At 43.0% G+C, this 23,527-nt stretch overlaps 1 protein-coding gene across 5 annotated transcripts in view; it reads left to right on the top strand.

Annotated features, from left to right (window-relative positions):
• The window catches only part of KANK1 (KN motif and ankyrin repeat domains 1), a 173,591-nt gene that overhangs the window by 103,167 nt on the left and 46,897 nt on the right, over positions 1–23,527 (top strand). For 3 of the 5 annotated variants that reach the window (XM_006137860.3, XM_006137859.3, XM_075931669.2), the window contains 2 exons: positions 2,642–2,749; positions 4,676–4,792. In XM_006137860.3, coding sequence (XP_006137922.3) covers positions 4,756–4,792 — 37 coding nt within the window. In that variant the 5' untranslated portion in view covers positions 2,642–2,749; positions 4,676–4,755. The remainder of the gene's footprint in view (positions 1–2,641; positions 2,750–4,675; positions 4,793–23,527) is intronic. The other 2 variants (XM_006137863.3, XM_006137862.3) reach the window with 1 other exon arrangement.

Below are 23,527 nucleotides of genomic sequence, written 5' to 3'. Positions count from 1 at the left end.
TGTAGATGCAGTTAGGTCAGTGATAGAATGTGTCCATTGGTGTAGCTGCTGTCGCTCAGGAACATGGTGATTTTACAACAGAAAACCAACTCCCTTCTGTCTTCTTATGGTGAATCTGTGCTGTGGGGTAAAGCGACGCGTTTGAAGCTGAGATTTTTAGGACCTGTCAACACAGTTTTTGTACCACTTGCATTCATGAATGTTTAAACACCAGTATAGCTCAAGTGGTACTGCCCCTAGTTATGCAGCTAGACCAGTATAAAGCCTTGTCTGCACAGGAAAGTTTTTACCAGTTATACAGGTATAACTAGCTATAAAGTATAATGCGCCTGCTCCCTCCTCCCGCCCCACCCAACACTCTTTTATTCTGATGTAAACATGGAGGAGAGAACAGGGATTGGTTTATTTTAACTCCCTTTCTAAGCAATATAAATTATACTGGATTAAGACCATCGCCTATAGAGTGTGTTATACCTTGGTAACACGATTGGTCTAATTTTCACATCCCAGACCATACCATAAAAGCTTTTCCACATATAAAATACCTAAAAGTCTGCTTATATTGTGTGTAGTACTGTTGTATGGTGCATAAACAAGACCTGAGAGCCCCTCGACAGAAATAGACTTCGGGTTTCCCTGATACAGAGTGAAATTGAATGGAAAGTTATAAATTAACAGACAGTGTCTGTGTTAATAAAGCAGTGATTACGTTAGAAGCGGATAACTCTGAAGATTAAACGTTCAGCTAAAAGTTCATTTTTTTAAATTGACACACTTTCCATGGAGTGTACAATATTTCAGGTAGCCTAAACACAGAGGTGACTGCTGTGTGCTTGGAAAATGGAACATTGCTCTAGGTCAACGTTTCTCAAACTATGGGCCGCGGCCCGGTACCGGGCTGCGGGAAAAAAATACTGGACCTCAGCGAGGCTGCCGGGAGGGGAGCAGAGCGGGACAGGCTGGGAGGAGGTGTGTGTCTGTGGGGGGGGGAGGAACCGACTGCCAGGAAGCAAGGTTGGGGGCAGCAGGGCTGTCCCGCGGAGATGGGGGGAGGCGGACGGCCGTCGGAAGCAGGGTTGGGGGCAGCGGGGCTGTCCGGCGGAGATTGGGGAGGGCAGGTGGTGGAACCAGGGCTGGCCGGGGGCGGGGTGGGCTGACCGGTGGAAATCAGGAGGAAGAGGACTAGAGAACCAGCTGCTGGAAGCAGGGCTGGACGGAGGCAGCAGGGCTTGTCGGGGGGAGGTCGTCGCGGGAGCGGGGCTGACCGGAGGAGATTGGTGGGGGGCAGGAGGAACTGGCCGCCAGAAGCAGGGCTGGACGGGGCAGCAGGGCTGGACTGGGGAGATCGGGAAGAGAAGGGGGGGGAGAGCAGGACTGACCCGGGCATATGCAGACCCTGGCAGTCGAGTGAGTCTGGCTGGGATTCCATTTTGCACCCCCTCCCCCCACACACACACACCCTCCCTCAAGTAGTTGTGAACTGCCAGGCAGGTAGACACACTCAGGCAGCGTGAGCACATCTACCAGCCATGTAGTTCGCAGCTAAGGACTGATACACCTAATTATAATAAAACTTACCTAATTAGAAAATACCAAACATTTTATATGACTGGTAATTTCTCAATTTGTTTCCCGGACAAAACCCTCAAATACCAGACTGTCCGGTACAAAACCGTACACCTGGCAACCCTACCCTTCCTTGCACCCTCCCTCCTAGCCAGATACCAGACCCCCAATCTGCTCCTGCCTCCTGGAGTGCCCATGCGGCTCCGGGTCCCCCAAGCCCTGGCCCAGGCTGGGCGGAGGATGCAGCCGGGTGAAACACTGAAAATGTATTCATTTTTCATTTTTTTTAAAATATGTGTTTATATTTTTGGGCTGCAAAAAACAGTACTGAAAAAAGCAGGTTCCAACTAAAGTAAAAAGTTTGGGAAACCCTGATCTAGCCAGCTTTCTAGCCATCTTACAGTCCATTTATCCAATCCATATTCCTTTAACTTGCTGGCAAGAACATTGTGGGTGACTGTATCAAAAGCTTTGCTAATGCTGGCACTGGGGGCTTTGGGAGAACCAGAAACAGCTTATTTGAATATTCATCATTTGCTTAATAAATATGCAAATATGCAAATGACTGTTACCGGTCCTCCAAAAGCTTGTGAATGGATGTACTGGTCCCCGTGTCAAAAAGTTTGGGAACCCCTGCTCTAGGTTTTGTTCTTTGGGAGGAAAATGGTTATCATTGGTCATAAGTTTTCTTATTTAAACATTGGTTCTTATTGTAAATGCAACAAATTGGATTCATTTTCTTTTTTTGCTGTGCTTGTTGATTCAGAAATCTGATACCCTGTTATGCCTGGAATTTAACTGTGCAACAGGCCACATTTAAGACCTCAGAAGCCATGTGTGTTTGCTTGGTAGGCTGTCTTGGACGTTTTCCCTTATTATTTTGTGATCATAACCTTTGTTCATTTGCTCCATATAACAACTGTTTCACATTCCTGCTTATTACAGAGTTGCCCTAGTCTGTAATTCCTACCACATAGGATATCATAAATGGTAAACACTCGGTGCAGTTCAGTGAGGTTCTTTTTCTGTGTCTCAGAAAATGGATAGCTTAATCAGTTTATCCCTCTCTTTCTAGGCATGCAACAATAAGACGCCTAAGCCTCACTGGGAAACAACATACTTGTGTCCATGTCACAAGAATTGATACCACAACTTCTGTAATTTTCACTTAATGGAAACAAGTGTGAGTTTATATAGCATCATCTGATTTTTTTATTTGCTTGGTCTCATTAATGTTCTAAAACTTTCTCATATACAGTAAAACTCCAGTGGTCCGGCATCCAATGGTCCGGCACTCTTGATGGTCCGGCACCATCTGGAACCCGGAAGTGCTCCGGGCAGCTGGACAATTGGAGCTGCTCTGCCCCCAGCTTCCCTGATTCACCCGCTACTGAAACTGACCAGCAGCTGACTTGGGCAAGCCGGGGGCAGAGCAGCTGGGGTGCTGCCGGGTTGGTCCCGCAATGCCAAGGGGAGCATCCCCCCACTCCACCCCAGGCCCCTCATAGCCCCCCCTTCCGATAGTCCAGCATATCTGATAATCTGGCACCCCCTTGGTCCTAAAGGTGCCTGATTATCGGAATTTTACTGTAGTAAAGTATTTAAAACCAATGTAACTGGAAACTGTCAGTAGGGAGTCAGTTGTACTTGTATTTGTACTACTCTAAGTTCCACACTTTTGGAGACAACAAAATGAGATGGCACTCTCATATTTTGTAGATGTGAGATCACATTTTTAACATGTTGTGTTCTTTTTGGTTTATTCCCCTTACTGGAGGTCTAACACATCCAGACCCTCTCCTGGGTTCCTCTGTGGGATTCAATCAAAAGCCCTGCTGGACTCCAGATGGCTTGGCTCCTTCTTTGCTGGAGCCTGGGAAGGAATAAGTGGTAGTACTTTTGCCAAGCCTGCCCAACCTGTGGGGCCAAAATGACTCTGACCGTGTAAATTTTTGGTAGGAGTTTCTCCTCCTCTCTCTTTCTAATATACCTTGATGAGTAGCAAAATAGCCAGCCATGTTGACCTATAAATTATCACTGGCACTTATTAAAGTGAATGGAGTACTTTACCTACAATTATTGTTTCATGCAGTGATGTAATAGCTGTGTGGTTCTCACGATGCTAGAGATACTGCTTCATCCACCTTGTTCTCTAGCTATTGTTTCAGGCTATTTGCAAACTCAGTTACCTCTACATCATTAATACTTAAAAAAAAAAACCCTGAAATTATAGAACAAGCAGGCAGCATGGGAGAGGAGCCAGTAAGCTATTCCAGCCCTGGCCCTCAAGTTAAATTTTAACGGCCCAGATCCTCTGCTGCAGGACACTGTGCATCTCGGACTGCGACTAAAATGAAAAGCCAGCTTTAAGCCACCTTTACATTTTATTGCTCCTGACTCTGTTGTGCATTAGGCTGGTCCCTGGTGTACACCCTTCTGCATTTACCCAGGCTCTCAAGGGATTTGTATGGAATGGTGGTTTAGTGGTAGATAGGGACACCCCTACCCCACATGTTTCCTGGCCACCTTTCCTGTGCTGAGGCATTGTACAACCCTTTTAAAGGACCTGCACTGAGAAGCTTCAGACATTCTCTCACGGTTGACCTAGCACAGGTGCCATTGAGTGTTTTTGCCACTAGACTATTTAACCCTGCTTAGACATATAAACTCACCTGCACTTTTGACATATAAACCCTTCCCACTGTTGCTAATGCTGATGCCAAAGTTCTGGTGCTGGACCAGTGTGGTAAAACTAAGAATCCTATGTAGAGAAAGCAGTTAGAAGGTATAATGTTTATAGTTTAACCCTGAGTCCACACTGCAGAATGGTCCTGGTGGAGCAAGTGCAGGCAGGATACAGGCTTTGGCCTGTCCCACCTGACAAGCCAACCAACGTTGAATTAAAACACCACCATGCTTGAGATAAGGGCATCTTGGGTGAGAAGGATCCAAATGGGGGGCAACACTCTCAAGTTAACTTTGAGTGATGATAAGCCCTCGGACTCTAAAAACGATCAGCTATGTTTGGATCTAAGTTTTGAAAAGGACACTCAGTGCAATGCTGCCTACAACTGTCAAATTGTAACTGCTTTTTTTCTTCTTGTTTCAGGTTGCATGTCTGGTTGGACTTGATGCATGAAATTTGCATGACTCCTAACAACGTATTTCTGGATTTGTCAGTGAACAAATATGGCCTACCCAGCGAATATTAGTGGCAGTACTTCAGGTAACTAACGTTGTGACACTTTTCCCTATTGAGATTTTTTTAAAACCCTTATTTTATAAAATTGGGAGTTGGTTAGAAAGATCAAGGTGCAAATGACTCTAAGCAAATATTTTGGCGGGATTTCCTACTAGATTAGTGGGCTTTTTCCCCTCTCCTTAGCTATTTTGTTTTGATGACTTTTGTAACTAATTTTCCTAAACTTGAAAATATGAACTCAGGTTCTAGTGGAAGAACCTCACCTGATATAAGTCAGCCTAGCTGAACTGAAGTATCTACCCTGCATTAGTTTGTACCAAACATGGATCTGCCTCATAGGATTTTACTGCAGAAAAACAAATGGATATTATGCTGTAGTTGCAGTGGAATTTTAGGCCTAATAAAGCTCTCATATGACATGCCTATGGGGTAGAACATCCCTTACGTGTCTAACCAGTACTTGTTTTGGTTTCCACTAGGGATATAAGTGACTAGTCGAGTGAGTACTCCGTATCAGAGGCAGCAAAGGGGCAGCTGACTTAAAGGCTGGTTCCCCCCAGCGCCGTCTCCGCAGTGCAGGGGGGCAGGGGAGGCAGAGCTGTGGTGGTCCTGGGGGCGAACAGCTGTGCAGAGCTGCAGCGGGAGTGTCTCTCCCTCCTCCCCCCCCCCCCCCGACTAATCGAGCAGTTGATGGAAATTCCACCAACTACTCAATTAGTTAATTAACTGATACTTAACATCCCTAGTTTCCACCATAATCGGCAATGACTATTATTATTAGTTAATTATTCATTTTACTTTCCTTCCTTGGGCTACTATGGAGACCATGTACATTTATTTGGGTCTGGGTACTCTTTAAAATTTGAGTCTAAGGGATGTTCAAAGGTTACAAATAAGGCAGATAGATCAGAATAGGCCAGAGATGAGAGAACAGTTGATAAAAGTGCTGCAGTGCTTTTCCTAGCTGTTGTGTCAATATTTTCTTGCTCTTTGGAGCATTCCACAAACATGATTTTAGCATATTGCAGTCAGGCTTTTAGCAGGGACTCCGTGGAGAATTTCAGATGCAAGACAGAAACTTATTCATACTCCTTTAGCACAGTGCACTTAGTATTCCTAATGTATGCATGCTTGCAGCATGGGTGTGCAAATTGGGGCACGGGTAGGTGAGAAGGGTGTGGGTTTTTTTCCCCATGGCGTGTGCAACCTCACACATTTCTTTCTGGTGAGTCAAAAATGAAATTCCAACTATTTTAAAGATTATAAAAAATGGGCTGGACTCACACACATGCTTGTTGAAATGTAGTCAAATAGATGACAAGGACAATATTTGTATTTGTACATGTCTTAATTTAGAAACTTCTTTTAAAGGACTAGTATGAAATCCATAAGGTTCTGCCTACATTAGTTATATTTGGTATAGAATTTTGCTATACAATTTGTCAATACATAGGACTAGAAAGTCTTCTCTATGAGCAGAAAAGAGTGCAGTTGTCTGGTGTGCAAAGAGATGAATACTGGTAGGATAGATGGAAAACTTTATTGAAAATTAAGCTCTCAGTAATTTCTGATAATTGTTTACATCACTGGTAAACTCAGCCTTAAAACACTGAGGGTGTGTCTAAACTACACCCCTCTGTCAGCAGAGGGATATAAATTAGACACATCGAAAGTGCAAATGAAGCCAGGATTTAAATATCCCATGCTTTATTTGCATAAGGGGGAGTACTTTTGAAATGGGGCATTTCTGTCAAAAATGCCCCGTCTAAACTGCCGGGCTTTTTTTCGAAAAGCCCAGTTTCGAAAAAAGCGGCGGCCACCATCATGCAAATGAAGCGCAGGATATTTAAATCCCGGCTTCATTTGCACTTTCGATATGTCTAATTTACATCCCTCTGCCGACAGAGGAGTGTAGTTTAGATGTACCCGAGAGCAACAGAAAATACTTAATTTTCAAATAAGATTGACACACATTCAAGATTATCATATGATAAAGGATTTTTCTTTTTGTATGTAAAAAGCTACATTGTGTGTGTGTGTAACTGTTTCTAAACATAAATACCAAGTTAATTTTTAAAAGCTTTATAAAAATCTTTCATTCTGAATATAGACATGAAGTTCAGGATTGGTTCTTCATCCCCTACGTGTTTTGGCTTTAAAAAAAAAAAATTCTTGATTCAGGCCAAACGGAACTATTCACTCCTAAAACTTTTTTGCGATGTTCCATATAGATTCAGTGCTTCAGCCTTACCTTGACTATACCTAATTGGATTTCAAATATTTTGTATTATTAAATTGTCTAATAACAGAAAATTGTAATAGTTCGATGATACTTCAACTTGTAAGAAGCTATAAATGTTTGAAATAGATAGATATAGGAATACAAGAATGTTTAATTTTTGGATCGGTTCGCAAATAAGACTCAATGCAGAGTAGAAACTGTTTGCTCCCTTACTCACTGAGAGCAAATATGATCAATTACATCAAAACAGAAAGTTAGATTGTATACTGTTCCACTGCTTCATAAAATGCTGTCAGGACTTGCCTGTTTTATAAACCCTTGAGGCCTCAGTTCTAATGTGTAACACTTATTTTTGTATGTGCATGCGTCTCCAAACCTGGAGTATTTCACAATGGGTTAAGTGTTGGACTGCAGACATGTATGATTTGCTATTCTGCTGTGCTGAGTGAGGGTGATTGCCTTTTAACTACTGCTCATTTGGGCGTTGGAAATATTAAAGCAGGTTTCTGAATTGCACAGTGTTCTAAGAGTGAAAAGAAACTTAACAGGTGGCGTTTTTCTGCCCACAATACCCTCTGAATCAGTCGTCATCAGGAAAACAAGGTAGACTCGTAATAAGCTTCAGCACTAGATTTATGCTACTTAAATAGTTTGCCTGCTTTGAGCACAAATTCAGCCACTATCAGCTACAAGGTGATTAAAGAACAGTTCTTTGCTTTAACTACTAACTTACCAATGTGAGTACTGAGACTGCTAAATGTGTATTCTTACTGTGTCTATTTGCTTAATTTTCTGGTATTCTACAGATTGGCAAGGAAAGGGTCACACTATTTAGCATGGATGTAGAAATACTCTGAGAAATGTTTGGAAAAATATGCATTGGAATGAAAATACATTTAATTATAAATATTTTCTGTTTGTGAATGAGAGTCCATCTACTGTGCAAATGATAACTCCATCATGAAAGCTAGCTGTGAGAAAGTTGATTATAAATTTTAATAGTTCTTGTATATTTCAACAGAGACAGTGTACTTTAAATAAGGCTATTAAATAACTGGAACTGTAATGGAATTCAATGTCTGTCAATGATTCAGTTTGTTGGTAAATTAGTTAAAGTCAAGTTTAATGATTTTTTTGGTTTTGTTGCACAGTTCTCATCTGTATTGCAAAAGGTTTTTTTCCCTTTATGAGTAAGCTACTAGCTTTGTTAATCATCCTCAGATACTAAAGGAAATTAGTTTTTATTAGGGACTTACTTTTAATTCTTGGTTTAGTTCTCACTTTTATTAAGCATTGTCAATATGCAATGTGTTTAGCAGGCAGCCTAAGCTGCTGCAGATGACAATGAAAGATAAATGTCTTTCTTTCCTCTTTACAGGAAATGTTTTCAGTTTTGTTTCACTGAGAGTTGGATCTTGTGAGGTTCTGAACATTCTCAGATCTTCCCCGTGTAGAATCTAGTTCTAAACTGGATTTGGGCTTTTGTGCAGACTGAACAGGTCTCTAAACTCAGTGGGTATGAAGGTGCTGGGGGAAATGCAGAGCGGTCTTATACACTTGTCAGAGCAGCTAGAGCAGGCCCGCTGTTAGGAATGTCATGCATAATGGGGAGCTACTTGGAACTTCAGCCTCCTTCAACGTCCCTATAAACTAGGGATCTTAAATATCAGTTAATTGAAGAGTGGATTAACCTCATGAATTCTTATCTGTTAGTCGACTATTTCTGTAGTCCCCGGGGGTAGGGCTGGCAGCCAGTGCTCTCTGGCCCCATTCCCGAGGATGCCCCTGCCCTTCTGTGCAGTTGCCTCTGTACAGCCCCTGTCCACGGGGCGGGGATGTCTGAGCTTCCAGACCCAGTGGAAGCTGGAACTGAAGCGGGCTGCCTGCCTGCCTGGTGCCTAAAACATTTTAAATGCAAAGCTGCAGCAAGGGTATGTTCCAGACCTGGCACACGCCAGGACTAAGCTGGACTGCCTGACCTCCTGACTCCTAAAACACTTTAAATGCAGAGCCACAGCAGTGGTAGGTCCTGGACTCAACACAAGCTGGGACTGAGCTGGGCTGCTGGCCAGCCTTCTACAAGATGTACTGGTGGTGGGGGAAGGAAAATACGTGTAGTCTGTAGCATGAGCGTATAAGCTTTTGCTAATTGGTTGATTGACCACACTATTACATCCCTACTTCCCGCCAATGATTCTAAATAAAGTCCAAGCAACTGAGAGGCAGGAGAGCCTAAGACCATTATTTCTCAGATTAGTAACAGTGTCTTCACCACCCTCTGGGCTCAATTTACAGCAAATATTATTTAGTTTATGCATCAGCCTTAATTGACACAGAAGCAGTTTTGTGAGGGCTCTCCAGTACTTTTGCAGTTAAGTCTACCAAGGTTCCCACTAAATCCCTGTTAATAGAAGGTCACAACTCATTCCAGACTGACATTTACATTACGGGGTTGCTTGGATATACTTCCAGTGCCTCCCAACTGCCCAAAGAAATACCCCTATCTAATGCTTTTTTTTTTAATGCAAAAGTATTCTCTTAGCTGCTTTCTCATCTGTTTTCACTTACACATACTTGTTATGGGTCAGGTACACCAAAGAGCCACAAATCCCATAATATGAAAGGGGATTCACAAGTGCAATGAATACACAAGAAATTACACTATCTCCACAACACAGTATAGCTCAGATACACTATTGGGGTATTGATCAAGGTGGTCACAATTCAACCTTGTGCTCCCCTCATATGCAAAGAGCCAAACTAATCATAATTCCTCTTACCGATACCTCCTTACATTTGCATGCAGAGCTTTCAGATGTGTTCCATGCACCTATGCTTAGCAATAAAAATATCTTTCCTGCAACCCATAGCCAACTGAGAGGAACTGTTAACATTTTAAAGGCATCCTTGCATTGCTATTGAATAGGTAAGGCCACAAAGGTCAGTATATAGTACTGTAGCACAGGCCCTGCGATAGGGTATTTACTAGGGATGCCCACATGTTGACTATGAATTAACCGATAAGCCTAGGTTTATTGGTTGATCTCTTTGATGACACACATTTCTCCCTCCCCCCTTGCTGCCTCTGTACCAGAGGCAGCAAAGGGGCAGGCAGGAGCTGGTGCTGGGGGCGGGTGCCACTGCAAAGCAGCCTCTGTCTGTGGTGTGCCTGGGCCTGCTGCTGGCAAAAGCTGTTTCATGGAGCATCCTCTGTCCACAGGGGCGCTGAGTTCTCCGCAGACAGAGGCTGTTTCATGGCAGCAGCCCTGTCTGGGGGTGTGGGTAGGAGGGGGAGGAGGAAGAGGGTTTGTGACTTAGATCCCTGCAGACAGCTCCCTTGCATCCCATGGAGCAGCCTTTGTACGGGGGGAGCTTGGACCCCCCGTGTACATGGGCTGCTGTCACCCTGTACTGCTGCCTCTGTATCAGAGGCAGCAATGTGGGGCAGCAGGCAACCAGTCTGCGCAGGGAGATGGTTTTTAAACTGACTCCCCTCATAGACCAGCTCCCCCTGCAACTCCGCGCTGCTACCCCTGATACAGAGGCAGCAGCACTGGGTGGCAGGGGGCTCCCCGGGAATGCAGTCAGGAGCACATTAGCTGTCAGCTCCCCGCAGGGACTATCAAATATTCATGTAACCACAAAGATTTCATGTGTTTACATCACTATTCAATTACCTGATATCTAACATGCCTAGTATTTACCCCACAAATCCTGTGAATGATTTAATATGGACCTAAGAAGCAAATAACCTACCTGTTTGCTCCCATTTGAGAGGGCCAGGCCTACCTACAGAGAAAGTCCAGCTGGAGAAGAGCTGGTTTATTTCCTCCCTATTGAGCTGGGTGAGCCCAGTTTGAGGAGGAGGCCCAGTGGAGAGTAAAGGTGGAGAGTCCCCTCCCTCTGGGAAGCTGCCAGAAAGCAGGCTGAGAAGCAGAGAAGAGCTGACAAGATTCTCAGGTTGAAGCCTGATTAGCAATAAGGGCTTTGAAGAGCTGTGGCTGTTCTGAACCCAAGTGAGAGAGGTGTATCCCAGCCCGTAGGCTGTGTACCTGATCGAGACACAGAAGAAGCTGTGGTTAGACTGGAGAATGGTCTAGACCAGCAGAGATTCCTGAGGAGATGGCTGGCAGCTGTGCCCAGCTGGGCTGAAAGTTTGGTTTGTATACATTTGTGTTGGATTTTTTTAAAGGACTCTGTGGCCTTGGAAGGGGCCTTAATCTAGCGGGAGGGATAGGACATGCCTGTAGCTGCAGCAGCCCATGGACAGTGGTTGGGCACTTATGCACAGCTGCCTCAGTGCCACCTAAAAGCCAGAAGGGAGCATGATGGGGAAGTGGTATTGCCACAGCCCAAATTAATTTATTTTTTGCTTTAATCTTTTTTTTTTTCCCCATGAGTGTCTGTATTTTTTCCATTGTCCTATTCAGTATTTTGTTCTACCCAGGCTAGTCCCATGCTATCAGAAAGATAAGGTGGGGGCGGTAGTATCTTTTATTGGACCAAATTCTGTTGGTGAGAGGGAGACAAGCTTTTGAGCTACAAAAATCTCTTCCAATAAAATATATTACCTCGCCTTCTTTGTTCCTCTGTATTTTTTCCCTCGGGGTAATTTTTTTCTATAACTTTTCATTGATTTTAGAATGTTTTCCTCTTAAAAAAAACCGTCTTTTAAAAAGATGTGGAGATTTTTCACACTTATCTGCCTTTCTTCCTTGCCTGCTTTACTTTTCAGTGCAGGGTTTTCTGTCTCACTGTCTCTCAGGCATTTACATGGCCCTTCTGCTGTAGAATCAGAGTGCTTCACTCTTGTAGTTGTCTTCGTAACACCCCTGTGAGGGAAGGAAGTGGTGTTATCTCCATTTTACAATTAGAAAACAGAGATAAATTGGTACATGCAAAGTCCCACAGGAAACCTGTGGTGGAGGCTCCATGCCAACTTTCCAGTTGCCTTGGGGTTAGGGCTGGAGCAGAGATATAGTACACTGCTGTGCCAGATTGGGTGCGGGTGTGATAAACTAATTGGAGGGTGTGGTCTTCCACATGTAGGTGATCCAGAAGCTCTGAGAATTTGGATTAGACACTATAAGGAATCTTTTTTTTTTATTATTGCTTGAGTGATATTTTAATTATATTGTTCCCCTCCTAACTGATTTTCATACTTTCCCCTGAATGTAGAAGAATATAGCCTCAGAGCATTCAGTGTCCTTCATTGAAGTAGCTTCCCTGATTACTTTTTTTAAGCCACAAGGAAACTGCTCATCGAGAATATCATCTTGGACCATGTACAGCTGAACACAAACTTCTGGCAGAACCTGTAGGGCCAGGGCTTGTAATTCATACAAGTTAAGGGGAAACTAGGTGACCTTTAGAGCAGTGGCGGCCCATCATGGTAATCTGATTGTGTGACATGAGACATTTAGTGACATTGCCCATCCATGACACCATCCCCCACAGTTCCCAGTGGCTGTGGTCAATGGGAGCTTTGGGGAGCGGTGGCCAGCATGTCCCTGCGACCCTTTGCCTGCAGGCACTGCCCCCACAATGGTAGCCACTGGGAGCTGCAGGAGCAGAGCCTGAGGACAGTCAACATCAGCACAATGTCTCATTGTCAGCAGTCACATTACCCTGATGGGCCTCAGGTTATCTACCATGATCTCAGAGTGTGAATGGAATCTGGGTAGGGATTCTCTTAGGAAGGCAGATGTTTTTCTTTGGCATAATTAGAGTTAAAAATACATATTTTTTTGGTGTGAATCTCAACAGTGAATTGAGATTAGCCGAAGTGAGTGTTGAGGAGCTCAGCAGCTCTAGACATTTGGCTTCTGTCATGAAGGCTGAAATTTCAATCCCGTTTTTCACTAATTTGAACGTCATGGATGACAACTGCTAGCACTCTTCTATACTCCAGGGATGGTTTCCTGGAGAACAGGCTTTTCCAGAGTAGTGTCACAGTGCTACGGATTTGAGTCTTCCTAACTCAAGCCTCATCGTGTTTCCTTAGTTCAGTTGTTATGAACTAATTGGGTTCAGATGAGTTCATATTTTTGTTGAACCAATCACTCAACCAGGGCTAGTATGATTCAGTATTGGGGGCAGTGTGACTCACAGTATAATATATATAGATAGCTATGCCTTGCCTTTCCTTCAGCAGCCAGAGCGCAAAAGGCATATGGTCTACCATGGTTACAAAGAAAGAATAAACTGAATGCTTCCTCTTTTGGTGGGGGTGGGGGTGGATTTGACATTGCTCCCAAACAAGAGAAGAGCACTGAGTTGCCGCATCTCTTTTTGTGTTCCATGCATGGGCAGATGGCAGCAATACATTCAAGATGTATACAGCTGGTATTTTACCCGCGCCTCACCCATGGAGATGTGGTGATTCACCTTGGTGATACACATCCCTTTAAAACAAACTTGGGTGGAGACCTTGATATTAGTGGGGTGGAGGGTTGAATGCACCTTAAGCCATTTCAGCAGCGTAATGTCATTACAAAACGTATCTGATTTTTCATAAACCCAACATAATTATGTAGTGATTCCAAATTTGTCTTGGAGGCAAATTTCTAACCATTCTGAATGGACAGATGTTTTAATAACTGGCTATATACCTGTCTATTTTGAGGTGGATTTCCACTGGTATCTTCTGCACTAATTGTTTGACTCGAGGAGGGCTGTTGTACCACTGCATCCTCTCCAGCAATGTATTGTTATGGCATTACTCTGACTTTAACCAGGCATCTCTGATGGACCCAGAGAGTCAGAATGGGCAACTATATCTCTTCCCTGAGAGCTCTCACTGAAGGTCTGGGGTCCCAGGACTTAGTCCTGGTGTGTCTCTCTGTACCTGTCCCTACACCTCTATGAGTGTTGTTTCTCTCAAGCTTCCCCAGTAATTTTACAAACTAATGTTCTTAGTTGCAGATGACACTCAGGGCTTGTCCATCCTTAAGATGCTGCAGCAGCGCAGCTGTTGTGCTTCAGTGAAGATGCTACCTACGCCATCAGGAGGGCTGCTACCTATGCTGCCAGAAGGACTTCTCTCATGGGCATAGGTTCACCAGCTCCCTGAGAAGCAGTAGGTTGTGGATGGGAGAAGCCCTCCCATCGACATAGCGTCATCTACGCTGGGAAGTACGTCGACGTAACGGTGTCTCTTGGGAGCGTAGAAAATCCACACCCCCGAGTAACAGTTACACTGACCGAGGTTGCTTGTGTAGGCCAAGCCTCAACTGTTTCTTCATTTGTGGATAATGCTCTCCCAGATGTTGCTTTATTTGGGAGGAAGTTGAAATCTGGATGAAAAGCAGCTTGCTGAAGACACAGCCACATGGTGTTGATGCTAATAGGAAGGACAAAGCACCGTGGGGAACTGACAGGACCAGTTACTTAACATTCTACGTCAGGGAGGATTGCAGCTAAGGTGGAGTGCAGCCTGTACCTTGTTGGATTTACCACTTGTCCTGGACACCCAACCTGTATCCAGAAACCTATCTTTGACTAGCCCAAAGACTACTCCCATTCCTCTCTTGTGCGGATTTGCCTGATGTCGTCATTGTTTTCTTATTTCTCAAACTTCTAATGTGTACTCTACCTGGTCCTGACCAGGAAAGTTGCATTGAGATTGCAACTGGTCCTTCTTGTGTGGTTTGTCTCTTATTAGGATGAACCGTCTCCCTCTCCTATTCAGAATCCAGTTAAAGGTGCTGCTTCTTCCCTTCTAAAATCATGAGTGATCTTGGGATGAATGTGTTCATCAACCATCTGTCCCCACCAATGTGGTTGTGAGCAATGGGAGCATGGAAGCTCACAGTGTGAAACTTTGTACAGTGTATGTGTTTCTCACTTTTGTATGACATTATGGTCTGGATTCTTTCCTCCCTTAGACTAGTGTAAATCCAAAGCAACTCCACTGAAGTCAGATTTGCACTGATCTGAAAAAAGTATCTGGCCTTGGGGTGAAATGTGTTATGTTTAACTCCTTTGTTTCCATGAGCCATCTTGCAGGTCCAGGATATAGTAGTGGAGGTCCAGGCAGGTGTCTCAGGAGAAGCATTAGAAAATATTCTCCTGAAACTTAGATGGCGAAAAATAATCAGCGGTGAGCTTTTACTACTTGAAACTGTTAAATGCAAAGACAAGAATGATAAATCTTCCAGTATCCATTTGATCCAAAAACATTTTTCTGGCATTGTATTCCTGACCCTTTTCTCTGACGTTCTCCTGGGAAAGACGTTGGGAACTATCTGTAGGATTGTCACTGCCTTCTAGTTTTTTAAACCCATAGACTTAATGGAAGTAACTTAAAAAAATACAAATAGTCATGCACAAGGCTCGACAATTAAGGCAATCTTCTCACCCGTGGCGAGTAGATTTTAGTTCAGCTCGGTCCGCAGCGTGGTCTGTGCAGTGTGCGGTTCCGTGCGGCTGGTGATCAGGGCTTGCCGCCGCTTGGCGAGCCCTGGTCATGCAGCACCTTGGGCTGTGTCTAGACTACATGCCTCTGTCGGCAGAGGCATGTAGATTAGGGTTGTAGGCAAAGGGAAATGAAGCCGCGATTTAAATGATCGCGGCTTCATTTACATTTACATAGCTGCCGCGCTGAGCCAACAAACAGCTAATCAGCTGTTTGTTGGCTCGCGCGCTAGTCTGGACGTTCCCCCTGTCGACATCAAAGCCCTTTGTCGGCAGCCCCGGTAAACCTCATTCCACGAGGTTTACCGGGGCTGCGGACAAAGGGCTTTGATGTCGACGGGGAACATCCAGACTAGCGCGCGAGCCGACAAACAGCTGATCAGCTGTTTGTCGGCTCAGCACGGCAGCCATGTAAATGTAAATGAAGCCGCGATCATTTAAATCGGGGCTTCATTTCCCTTTTCCAAAACAACAAATCTACATGGCTCCGTCGATGGAGCCATGTAGTCTAGACGTACCCTTAGAGACGAACAAAAAATGTGGATGGTATCATGAGCGTTCATGGAAATAACTCATTTCTTCAGGTGCATGGAGTAAGGGGGTCCAGCATACAGATATAGCAGAGAAAGAGAGGGGATAATAAGGAGAAAAATAGAGGAAAAATATCGTCAGTTAGAGTGTCGATGCTAAATGAAGCTAATAGAGTGGGCTCTGAGTACCCAGTGCTTAGCTTAGCTCTGATAACCCTTCCTCATTTGTCCTCTAGTTTTGCTTTTAGGCTATGTCTACACTGGCACCCTTTTCCGGAAATGCTTAAAATGGAACAGTTTTCCGTTATAAGTATTTCCGGAAAAAGCGCGTCTACATTGGCAGGATGCTTTTCTGGAAAAGCACTTTTTCCGGAAAAGCGTCCGTGGCCAATCTAGACGCGCTTTTCCGCAAAAAAGCCCCGATCGTCATTTTTGCGATCGGGGCTTTTTTGCAGAAAACACTACTGTGCTGTCTACACTGGCCCTTTTCCGGAACAGTTTTCCGGAAAAGGACTTTTGCCCGAACGGGAGCAGCATAGTTTTTCCGGAAAAGCACTGATGATTTTACAGTAGATCGTCAATGCTTTTCCGGAAATTCAAGGGTCCAGTGTAGACAGCTGGCAAGTTATTCCGGAAAAGCGGCTGATTTTCCGGAATAACTGGCCAGTGTAGACACAGCCCCCCTGTGATGTATTTAATTATACTGCTGTACAGTACCCCACATGCTGAGCGTGGTAACTTACAAAGAATATTTTGAATATGAAACTTCCTGAAGCTTCTCTTTCCTATAAATTCACAATGTTTGCCTCTTATTTGACTACTTACAGACTTTTTTTTTAAGTCAGTGAATCGATTACCTCCCCTTAGAAATTTTCTTGAAAATCTCCTTGACATATGTTGTCCCAGAAGTTCATAGTTCGTTGCCACATTGTTCACTATAGTCTATGGATAATCCATGCTCATAATTACATGTAGCCTTTGCATTTGATATGATGAACTCAAAGATACTTCATTCAATTAGATCTTCCAAAAGTATTGCAGGAAATTGCCATATCTATCACAAGCATGGGAGCAGAACTCCAAATAGACACGAGTTCATCTCCACCATAAACATACCAACCTCAGTCTTGAAGCCAGGACAGTTTTTTGCCCTCTTGGTGCCTCTTGGAACGTTGTTCCAGAGCTTAACTTCCTTGATGGCTGGAAACATAATTTTTAAGCCTTTTCTGTATCTTTTCCAGTTTAAATTCATCTCTCTCAAACATGGGAGACCAGAATTGCACATGATATTCAAAATGAGCCTCACCAGTGCCTTGCATAATGGTGCTAACACTTCCATTTCTCTACTGGAAATCTCTCGCCTGATGCATCTTTGGATAGCATTAGCCATTTTCAGACCTCCATCACGACGGTGGCTCATAGTCATCCTGTGATCAGCCAATACACCCAGATGTTTTTCTTCTGTCACTGGTACATCCCCAGCTTATAGCAAAAATTCTTGTTGTTAGTCTCTAGCTGCATGACATTGTACTTAGAAATGGGGTGAAATTTAAGTTCAATGACTCCACTTTACAAGCCTTTGAACAGAGGACTCATTAGCAATATGCTAATAACTCTCCTCACTTATTGAGACTGGCTTCCCTACTTGGCCATCAAAAGTGAATGCTTTATTTTCCACTGGCATGTAAGCAACTAAATTAAGTGGACATTTCATGACGTACAGAGTCATATTTTCAGTTGTGCCTCTCTATGGATACATGCAAATTGATGTTTGCACATATAATTGGAGTATCTGAGTACCCAGTCTGTTCACTTACGTTGTTATTTGCATATTTAAATGCAGATTTTGCATGTGAAATCTTAGGATAAGTTTACGCTACACATCATGTGTCAGTCCTTGTCCTAAAAGTCGTGGTGTGTTAATGCTGTTTGTTGACACTTTTGCATACACAACACTTCCACCCCCAATCAGGGCTTTCACTTTGTTGATAGCAGAATGCTCCTGCTCACAAAGCACCATAAACAACAAAGGTTTTGTCGATCAAAAGCAAGTGTAGAGGCTGAGTTAGGGCTGGCTAGAAAGTTGACCATAAATCTGTTTCAGTCATTGTCATCTCTGCTAAAGTTTGCAGTCTTTAAAAGCAGTTATTTAAGCCAAAAATGTATGTTTGACATTTTATACTCTAACAGGCCACAAATTTTAGTGAGTTCCTCCTTTAAAAGAGAGAAGTAGAGTATTCTCGCTTTTTAAAATGTGGTTCAAAACTTCATCTGAATTTTTCCATCCATGATGGAATAAAATTCCTCTCTTGGACAGATGTCTGATATGAATCCCATCCAGTTTGCACACAGGCCTTTGTCTCTTGCTCTGTCCAGTTTTGTTTTGGAAGAGCATGTGATATAATCTGTTGTATGAAGCCAGAATGGCTGCCACTAGACACCTGTCTATACACTTGGTCCTCTGTTTTCTGCAGACAAATCAGGTTCCCAGTCATTAGTACTGCTCTCTGGCCTTGTTTTTGCTTTCCTTGTAAACAGTAGCTGAATGTTTTTGTTTGGCACTGTAACAGTCTGGAAGTCCAAGAGAGTGAATAAACACATAATCTCTGCCTCTTGGGTTTTAGTAGTCATCAGTCCAAGTGGATGTCAGATTGTGCAATCAAGCTATGGAGGAAGCTCTGACACATTTTTCAGTTTTTCTCCCTCTCCTTATATTTAACTTTTGGCCTGCTGAATTATTGAGAGAGCTTTGAGGAAGGTCTGTTGTAGGTGCATGATCTTGATTGAGTGAGATCTCTGTCAGATGTAAAGCACTTGAAACCACAAAACAATGACAAACAGATGGACCATGTGGGAACAGCTGCTATTCTCTTTCCATTTCCAGAATGTTTTGCTGTCCTTTAATATGGTTTTTCATTACTCGGTATTTTTTGTCAAAAGAATGTTGGCATCTTCTTTTGAGTATAACTTCAAGTGTGTGTGAGGAGGACTGTTTCATTTTTCTACATGCGTTTTATTTTTGTGGGTTTTTTTTCTCCTGTATCCAACAAACTTCTAAGGAGGAAAACCAAAGATGGGCTGTCCTCTTTTTCTTTTACCGCTGTTTGAGAACTAGCAGTTCAGAGGCTTCCCGTGAAGTACTTTCTCTTAAATGAAATTGGTATTTGATTTTGCCACAACCTGGAATCCTGAAGAAGGGAGTCACAGAAGCCATTGCTGACGGGTGAGTGTGGGCAGGCTCAAGAAGTCCCCTTTCCCTGTTACTAACTCTCTCGGCCACCTCCCTGAGAGGTTCTGTAGGACTCCTTTCCCTGCCGACAGCTTCACAGCATTGCCAGGTGAATTTGGAAAAAAAAGGTAAAATCAGCTTTTAAAAGAAACAGGTCAACCTCAGCCAACTCACTGCTACTTTATAAAACATATCTCACTACTCCATTATTATAAAACAAAATACTACAATGGTTCTATTATTCCTGCACCAGAACTTAGCATCTGCCCCATGCTCTCATTTGTAAAATGATCATGTACAGCACATAGGTCTCAGCCTATTCCTGGTCACTGCCGTGCCATTCAGTTTGCCTGTGACTACTGGAGTTTGGTTTTTCCCCCCACACTTTTCTTTCTGTGTGTTGAGGAATTTCCAGCATGGTAGAGAACTGAGCCTTCTACACAAGTGAGTCTAGTGATGTTGTGGAGAACATGGAAGCATTGTCCTAAACACACTTCCCACATCCACTGTTCCTTTCCTGGGAAGAAGCCTTTTCCCTAAATCCTACAGCAGCATGGGATGGTTCTTTCCTCTTCCTTAACAGCTGGGGAAGGGAAGCAAGCACCTAACTTAGGAATCTTTAGGTGCTAACAGCTCTGTGAGTGGTATCCTTCCTGTCTTAGCATCTATCTATTTACTTTGATCTGCTTAGCTTCAAGTACCCATTCTCCAGATACTTAATGATACCCTGTCTCTCACACCTTTTCTTTTTTTTTTCTTTTTCTCCCCCCTCTTCTTCCCCTCTCCTATTTATTTTGAGTTTTCATATCCCCTACTCATAACTCTGGTCATCTGAAGAAGTGGGCTGTGCCCATGAAAGCTCATGATACCATCTACATGTTTTATAGGTCTATAAAGTGCTACCAGAGCATTTGTTGTTTTTTTAGGAATCTTTGTTTAGTCATCTTGGCTGCCTCATGGTGTAATCTTGTTCTGTTGATATTTACAGTCTACATTTTAGGCAGAGATGAAAAGAGGTTTAACTGAGAGATCCAGGAATCTCTTTATGATACTGTGAATTAAAATCTCCGGGACTGGATTCCCAATTATATTGACTTGAGCTAGGAAGGACGTTGTATTGCTAGGAAACCAAATAAGCTCATGTATCATTTTAGAACAACTTGAGTTAATGTCAAGGGTGCCAATTGTAGTTTGACCATTTCCTTGAAAAAGAAAAATGTTTTTGCCGGATTCATATAAAAAGGTTTTATTTGTATTCTTCAAATTATACATTGCATTAGACAAGAGTAAAGAAAAGCAGAGTGCAGTAGAATGATGGCGGCTACAACAGAGATAATTTGGGCAAGTAATGTTCTGTGTGTGTGTGTGAGAGAGAGAGACCCGACAGCGGGGGGAGGGAGGGAAGAGAGTGGAATGAGAAAGAGAAATCATCACAGCTTTTCATTCCTTCCTAGTTTGACTTCATCAGAAAGATTTAGTCCTTCTTTGCTTATGTTTTAATATAGTACGTTTGTCATTGTTTTTATAAATTTAACTCATTGGGAGGAGTAATCCTCCGTGTCAATTACTACTGTCTATGATACAAAGAAAAACTTTGGGACTGAGCTTCACTGGCTGGCAGGCAGACTAGAATTTTGTCAGGAAATTCCAAAAGAGTATAAATAAATTCTCTGTAGCAAATCCTGGGCTTCTTGCCTGCTGATGTGTCAGGAGTATGCATTCCCTTTAAGGCTGAGGAAAAGTGTGCTTCAGACTTAATTTCCTGAAAACGCAACGCTGAAACATTCAACAATTACCTCTCTGCGGAATGGTAAGTAAGGCTGTAAAAGAAAGGAGAAGTTAGAGGGGAAAATGCATGTTAGCTTTGTTTGCCACTGTAAGAAAAGGTTTTTTTAAATTTTTTTTTCAATGGGTGTAATTGAAAGCCAACCACAAATTCCTGGCACATGCACAGTAATTGCATACATTTTCGCTAAAGTTTTGTTTTAATGTTTGCTTTAACATAAAGTTTTGACTCTTTGTCAGAGTGGCACTGTATTAGGCTGGAGACTGAAGAAAGTTTGTGGTAATGGTTTATACCCTGACTCTGGTCAAGGTTCTTGTTTGTTGACCTGTGATTGTTACATACTGAGTAGTTAGTTTTTTGAACGGATACATCATGCATGTGTTCTGTTCAGAGACGTGCTTATATATCAGGTTACTTCTTATCTTCGGTTACATGAAGAGCCATTCATATTTATTTATATCAAGGTCTCGTCAGCAGAGGTATCAAAATCTGCTTTGAGTGGCTTGATTGTGGTGCTAATGATCAATTTCTAAATCACTGTTTACAACTCTTTACGGTTTTCTCATAAAACTGACTTTTGGGCTCATATTTTGTGTGCTTACTTTGACCGATGCTGAACTTTATAGTTGTGAAAGAAATAAGGTTAGCAGTGTCAGCTATCTAAACATGAAGAAACAGTGTTTTTTGTTTGGTTTGGATTTTTGTCTTGTAAGAAAATGGCTTAGCTATTTTGTTTTCAGAGACTAGAAACGGCTTTTGTTTTAAATGTGGCACGTATCTAATCCCAAGTGAGGAATTTGTGCTGGATTTTCAAATGGAAAAACAAAGCTAACCTGTTTTTTTTAAATTGCATACTGAGTGCATGTAGAGTATATCACTTTTTTTCCTCCTTATTGGCAGAAGCCCATACCAAAATGTAGCAATACCAACGATCACAAGTGAAAATATTTTGGGGAATTGTTATTGGATAAGACAGGTTGTTTTTTTTTTCAGTTGACCGTACAGCTGTAGAGAGGGGGGTGACCTGGAAATGGAGATCTGCTATAGTTTCATACAGTAAGCTTATATATCCTAAAGAGGTTAGACACTTTCCCTATGGTGACCCTTTCTCTATAACAGTAACTCTATGTAACTGTTCCAAACTTCTCTCCTGTTCAGAGGTTTATAAACTTAGAAAGTTAGTGACAAAACACACACAGTCTGTTTTTGTGAGTACAGATAGCAGACAAATGCAGCTGCTTTTGCTCAAGTTTCAGCTGATGTCATTGATTGTAGTGTTGTTTTGAGGATTAGGTTGGGGGAATAGATTTGAGATGGGGGATACCCTCTAGTTAAGACCTGAGTTTTATCCATGTCCATCCTGAACTGCAAAAGCCAGCCAGACAATGCTGGAGCCATTGAAGTTGCTTGTCAACATTTTCTGTCTTTAAGGAAACACTAAGGAGACCCTTTTGAATGATATTGTGCCCATTCTCATTAGTCCCTTCTTGTAGGGAATATTATCAAGAAGACTATGGTGAGATCTTCCCAGCAAAATCTGAAGTACTGTTTGTCCGTGGTTTTAGGTGATTTGATTTTAGGTCTGGGTCAGGTGGAAGGTCTATCCTGACTGAATGCAACTAGTTGGTAATTTGTTGATGATAGACGGGAGGTGCATGTGCAGATACAGCTGACCAGAAGGAAGTGGTGACCTGCTTTTTGGACTCTTAAGAGGGATGGAGGGATGTCTGTGTTCCTTTAGTTCTGACAGATTCAAGGCGTGATTCGTTAGCTGCTCTGCTCTGCATTAGCAGGTCTCTTAGGTGGGGTTTCACAGGATTCCATTCTCTTACCATTCTGTTCCATGTGTGTATGGATTTGTCTGTGTGTGCTCATGTCAGCTAACTCATAATAACACACGAGGTGAAATCCTAATGAAGACCCGGCAGCTTTTAGTTTTAACTCGTGTTAAAGTCAGCGTGCCGAGTCTTTGCTAGGATTTTACCTTATGGTTGTTATGGAGAGTTAACTGACATGGACTGATAATTCCAACGCTTTTCGTCATAAAACTGCGTCCTTAGGTTAAGTAGAAAAGGAAACATGGGAAGCTTTCTCCTGTGCCCGCTGTTCTCAGCCCAGGGTCAATGGCCCCTTATGGTCTGTCTACACAACTGTTTTATTTCGGAATAACGTTAGTTATTCTGAAATAACATAGTCTGCTTCTACACACAGGCAGTTATTTTGACATAATGTTGACATAATGTCCAGCCAGAGGACTTCTTACTCAGACTCTGTAACCCTCATTTTCTGAGGAGTAGGGGAAATCGGAAGAAGAATGCTTTCGACTTAAGCTACACAATTGACGTAGCTCAAGTTGCGTAACTTATTTTGGATTTAGCCCTGCTGTGTAGACGTACCCTTAATGACCTGTGAGCCTTTTTAGGGGGTCCACAAAACAGGGCCACTCGGAGCTTTGGTGACTGAAGCTTTGAGACTCAAGGCTTGACATCCTATGGGGCAGAAGCCCCTGCCTCTGACCTAGGAAGCTAAAGCCCAGAGCCCTGAGCTTTAGCACCTC

The sequence above is a fragment of the Pelodiscus sinensis genome, chromosome 6, assembly GCF_052426305.1.
Source record: "Pelodiscus sinensis isolate ZL-2025 chromosome 6, ASM5242630v1, whole genome shotgun sequence".
NCBI classification, from domain to species: domain Eukaryota; kingdom Metazoa; phylum Chordata; order Testudines; family Trionychidae; genus Pelodiscus; species Pelodiscus sinensis.
The sequence above is the reverse complement of the archived record's forward strand: the minus strand, read 5'-3'. Positions and strand labels throughout refer to the sequence as shown.